General features: G+C 47.0%; 1 protein-coding gene across 1 annotated transcript in view; it reads right to left on the reverse strand.

The window, feature by feature from the left end:
• LOC107293019 (zinc finger and SCAN domain-containing protein 2-like) overlaps positions 1-5,303 on the reverse strand; it is a 14,904-nt gene that overhangs the window by 4,186 nt on the left and 5,415 nt on the right. Inside the window, exons 2-5 of the mRNA XM_015822147.1 lie at positions 4,774-4,843; positions 4,445-4,632; positions 4,345-4,369; positions 3,615-3,863 (exon numbers count right to left, since the gene is read on the reverse strand). Of these exons, the coding sequence (XP_015677633.1) occupies positions 3,615-3,863; positions 4,345-4,369; positions 4,445-4,632; positions 4,774-4,843 (532 nt within the window). The remainder of the gene's footprint in view (positions 1-3,614; positions 3,864-4,344; positions 4,370-4,444; positions 4,633-4,773; positions 4,844-5,303) is intronic.

A 5,303-nucleotide genomic window follows, 5' to 3' on the forward strand; every position in this document is an offset into this window, starting at 1 on the left:
GCAGGATCTTAGGTGTTCCTAGCACTGCGTTCCTCCGGGCAGAGAGAGCTCTGAGTCGGTTCCTGGGATCTGTTGCAGCCCCTCTGCCCGCTTAGGTGTCCCATCCCTGAGTGCTGGGACTGGGGAGTAGAGGCAGTCAAGCTGTCAGGAAGGATAACTGCAAAAAACATCACACGGGCGGTACACAGGGTTGGGTCAGTCAGCCCCCTCCCCTCTGGCTGCATCACCAGAACCTCCCTCCCCAGACCCACCTTCTCCTCTGTGGCCCCTTCTCTCCCAAGGACCCCATTGCAAAACTGCAGCAGACGGAGAAACCCCCTCAAACGCCTCTCCCCTTAATACATGGTTTTTTCAATCTCTTTTGGCACTCTGATGCCAAAGCTGTCACAGATAGACACATTTTCCTCCTATGCCCCCCCTTTGAAGGGGGCTCCTGTTACAACTGCTACCTGGGCCAGGGTGCCCGGAGACATAGACCCTCAACTCTGGGCTGGCACCTATCTCATTTCCTTCCTGCAGCTGACTGGCAAAACAATACATCTGTTTATCTGCCAGCACATTTGCAAATTAGCTCCCCCCATCTTACTTATCCATTTCAATGGGCATCTGTAATCACCCACCTACTGAGACTTTGGAAAAAGTGCAAAGGAGAGCAAGGAAGATACTTAAAGGTCTGAGGACTAAAACATATAAAGAAAGGTTGCAAGTTTTGGGTTTGGCTAGAGCACAGGTGTTAAACTTGTGATCTCATGTGACGTGTTGTGACTTTTTCCCTTGTGCTGGCAATGGGGTGGGAGCGGTTTCAGCGTGACACATCCAGCCCGTGGACCGTCACTTTGACATGCCTGGTATATTAGGGCTCCTGCTTGAGTAGGGAGCTGGACTAGGAGACCTTCAAGGTCCCTTCCAGCTCTATTTAAATTTGCCTGAAGCGCCAAGTAAGCCTAAACAAACTTTACTTCCCAGGTCAGCCACCAATGTCCAGGGCCAGACTGAGAGTCCCCCGGCTCACTGTCCGGGCGAGTCCCTGCAATAAGCCTCAGTGGCAAGGGAAGCCCTCACATTTGCACAGCCTGCTCACTTTGGCTAGTCTTCTGCCAGGTTAATTTGGCTTCCAAAGAGCCTGTTGAACCAGGTAGGGGGTCTGGATGTGCAAACCCAGGAGTGGGGAAGCAGGTCGTGTGAACAGAGCCTCGGGTCACGCTGGGTCCTCCTTTAGGTTGTTGTAGGCCAGAGGTGAAGAACGATGGCCGTTTTATGACTTTTGGATTTCAACTCCCAGAATTCCAGAGCCCGCATGGACCACAAATCATAAAAGGGTCATCAGCGATCGCCCTGCACGTTCCTTCCCTTTTCCAGCCGATAGCTTGCAGAGGGCACCAGCAGCCTCGCTCTGTTCCGCCTCCTAGAATGATGGCGCTGGGAGCCTCTCACTTCCGCTTCCGCCCGCCATAAACATGGCGCCCCCCAGGATTTCCACTCGTAGGTTTCTTCGGTTGTGGCCGGTGAAGGCCACGCCATTTGCAGTGCCCCCCCCTCGGTATCCTTCCAGTTCCGGCCCCCACGAACCCCGGGTCCTTCCTCGCACCTGCCCAGGAACCGCCCGCGAGAGCCGCTCTGAGGGACCCCAGTGCCCTCTTGACTGCGGGAGGTGCCGCGGCCTTTCCCGGCCCCGGAGATGAAGTAGAGCCGAACAGCAACTCCCCCACTGGCCATCAGGGGGCAGCCAAGGACGGGTATTGGTGACCTCTGCCGGCCCTCGGGAGCGCTGCAACCCAGAGATGCTCTACCCCGAGTTTCCTTTGGAGGGCAGCTCTTCCTCCCAAAGAGGGGGGACACTATCTGGCCCTAGATTAGAGTGCACAACAACCTGCCCAGGTGGACTGACGAAGGCACTGCCGACGCTGATAGGCAAGAAAGTTTAGAGTTCAGCAACATTTTGTTTCCGTTCACACAACAATCAATCAATCAATCAATCTGTTTATTACAGCCATAAGGCCAGACATAATCAAAATATAACAACAGTGACAATTTTACTTCCATATTTACAGAATATAAAACCATCAAACATATCTCAGGCTGGCCGTACATGGTGCTGACATTTGGAAAACGCATTTAGATTATGCGAATGACATGGAGGAGCTCTTTCACACCCACAACAACGAAGGCCAAATTGACCCTAGTTTCAGCCATGTCACACTTGCTCCAAATAGGCACCGAGTGGGATGATCGTTTAAAGGCAATTGATTAGTCTATTATAGCAAAGAGATTTCCCTCAATGAAAAGAGGGAATCCAGGACACAGAATCAGGTTTCATTTTATACGCCATATAGTAGAAAAAGTACAAAACAAGACTTGATTCCTGCTCAGTTAGGCCGGAGACATGGAGAGTAACATCCTATAATATTAAGCATAACCATTGAAATGTGCATTGCATTAAAAGGAGAACATGTTCATATGTGGAAAAGTGTCACAAGTCAAATGGGGCTGTTACAAAAAGGTACAATTTCAACCACACAATTTCAGTTCAGCATTTAACACAATCATTCCCCAGCATCTAGTAGACAAACTGGGCCTTTTAGGCTTAAACGCTCCTTGTGTAACTGGATTTTTGATTTTCTTACCAACAGGCTACAATATGTGCAAGTTGGAACAAATACCTCTAATTCCATTTTCTTGAGCACAGGTTCTCCTCAGGGCTGCGTCCGAAGTCCGCTGCTGTTCACCCTGTTGACCCATGACTGTTGTGCAAGGTTTGCCACCACCCATATTGTGAAGTTCGCAGATGATACAACAGTAGCGGGCCTTATTCATGATGACAATGAGGGAGCTTACCGCAAGAAGGTTGAGGGGTTGGTGAACTGGTGTAAGGAAAACAGCCTAGTTTTAAATACCGGAAAAACCATAGAAATCATTGTCGATTTCAGAAAAGGCAGGCACAGCCACACTTCTCTGTGTATTAATGATTCACCTGTGGAGATGGTTACCAGCATCAAATTCCTGGGTGTGCAGCTAATGAGTAAAATTACATACCCCTTGAAAAAGTGTGTAAAATTATTCAAATTCCACTATTTGGCATCACAGAAGAGCACAATCATTAAACAGAGTGTAGCAATAAAGGGAATAATAAAATGGCGCTGTGCATAAGTTTACTTACTCCTGAATGTTTGGGCTGAGAATACAATATATACTCATGTTGACACACAAAGGTTGAGATGGCAATGAAGGGTAAGAGTTCGCACCTTTGTTACTGAGCTTAATTAGGTCTGTGATAAACATTCAAGTAGCTTCTTAGTGCAGTATTGCAGGCAGACTGTCCACAGTCTGGAGTTTGATTCTGACAGCGCTCAAGCCTTGACTCAGCCATCCATCCTTCCGAGGATGGTAAAAGGGGGACCCAGATTGTTGGTGGCAATATGCAAATAATGTTTACCTTGGAAATCTCCCAGAGTGCGTTGTAAAGCACTATGGGGCGGCATATAAGTCTAAATGCTATTGTTATTTCAGTGGCACCGTTGTGACTGAAGGTTTTTCAACACTCAGGCATATTTAGCATTTTTTCCCCATGTGAATTCTTTGATAGAGGTGTCCACAAACAATAAAGCTCTTTCCACACTCAAGGTATTTGTACTGTTTTTCTCCCAAGTGGATTGATGCTGATAAAGACTTCCCTTCCCACAGAAACCCTTTCCACGCTCCAGGCATTTATAAGGTTTCTCTCCTGGATAGAGTCTTTGAGGTCTGTAAAGGTTTCCACTCTGACTACAGCTTCTTCCACACTCCAGACATTTATATGCTTTTTCTCCTCTGTGAATGCTTTGATGTTTATGGAGACCTCGAATTTCAGTAAAGCTCTTTCCACACTGGAGGCATTTACAGATAGTCCCCCAGGTGCGAGAGTTCATTTAGCCACTTTTCACAAAAATGAATTAATTAAATTAATTCAGGAAGGGTACTTAGATTAGAAATTCAGAATTGCGACCAAAAAGATCTGTCTAGCCATGTGACTTGGTTTCAGTCTCTACTGCAGTGGTGGCCATTTTTATCTCTCCGACTTTCCTTGGCTGTTCGGGGGTACAAGAAGCTGGCAGGGGTTGTGGGGGGGTTGTCCCTGGCCACACGGCCAAACAAATGCTTTTGCTAGCTGAAGATGCTTGAGCTGGCTAGCAGCCGTTATTTTTTTTAAAAGGTAACTGAAATGGTTCCAAGCTAAATTGGCATTTATACGGTTTCTCCGCTTGTGTGGATTCTTTGATGTGTATAAAGGTTTCCCCCCTGATTGAATCTCTTTCCACACTCCAGGCATTTATGTGGTTTTTCTCCTGAATGGATCCTTTGATGTACGTAAAGGTTGCTCCTCTTACTGAAGCTCTTTCCACACTCCAGACATTTATGCGGTTTTTCTCCTGTGTGGATCCTTTCATGTGTATAAAGGTGTCCCCGCCGACTGAATCTCATTCCACACTCCAGGCATTCATATGATTTCTCTCCTGAATTGATCCTTTGATGTTTATAAAGGCCGCTCCTCTCACTGAAGCTCTTTCCACACTGTAGGCATTTATACTGTTTCTCTCTTGAATGGATTCTTTTATGTGCATAAAGATTTCCGTGATGACTGAACCTCTTTCCACACTCCAGGCATTCATACGGTTTCTCTCCTGAATGGATCCTTTGATGTACGTAAAGGTTGCTCCTCTGACTGAAGCTCTTTCCACACTCCAGACATTTATAAGGTTTTTCTCCTGTGTGGATCCTTTGATGTCTACAAAAGACTCCCCTCAGACTGAATCTCTTTCCACACTCCAGGCATTCATATTTCTCTTCTGAATGGATCCTTTGATGTCTATTAAGGTGTGCCCTCAGACTGAATCTCTTTCCACACTCCAGGCATTTATGTGGCTTTTCTCCTGTGTGGATCCTTTGATGTGCATAAAGGTTTCCCCTCTCACTGAAGCTCTTTCCACACTCCAGGCATTTATGTGGCTTTTCTCCTGAATGGATCCTTTGATGTCTATAAAAGTTGCTCTTCTCATTGAAGCTCTTTCCACACTCAGGGCATTTATGCCGTTTTTCTCCTGAGTGGATCCTTTGATGTCTATAAAGGCTGCTCCTCTGACTGAAGCTCTTTCCGCATTCCGGGCATTTATGTGGCTTTTCTCCAGTGTGAATTCTTAGATGCTTGTTAAGATCTCCATTTCTTTTGAAGCATTTTCCACATTCCGGGCATTTTTGTTTCTTTCCTCCCTCCTGGATTCTCTGGGAATTCCCGAGTCTTCCGCCTCTTCTGAAGGACCCTCCGCCCT

Source organism: Protobothrops mucrosquamatus, unplaced genomic scaffold, assembly GCF_001527695.2.
Source record: "Protobothrops mucrosquamatus isolate PMUCROS unplaced genomic scaffold, P.Mucros_1.0 scaffold1481, whole genome shotgun sequence".
NCBI lineage: Eukaryota > Metazoa > Chordata > Lepidosauria > Squamata > Viperidae > Protobothrops > Protobothrops mucrosquamatus.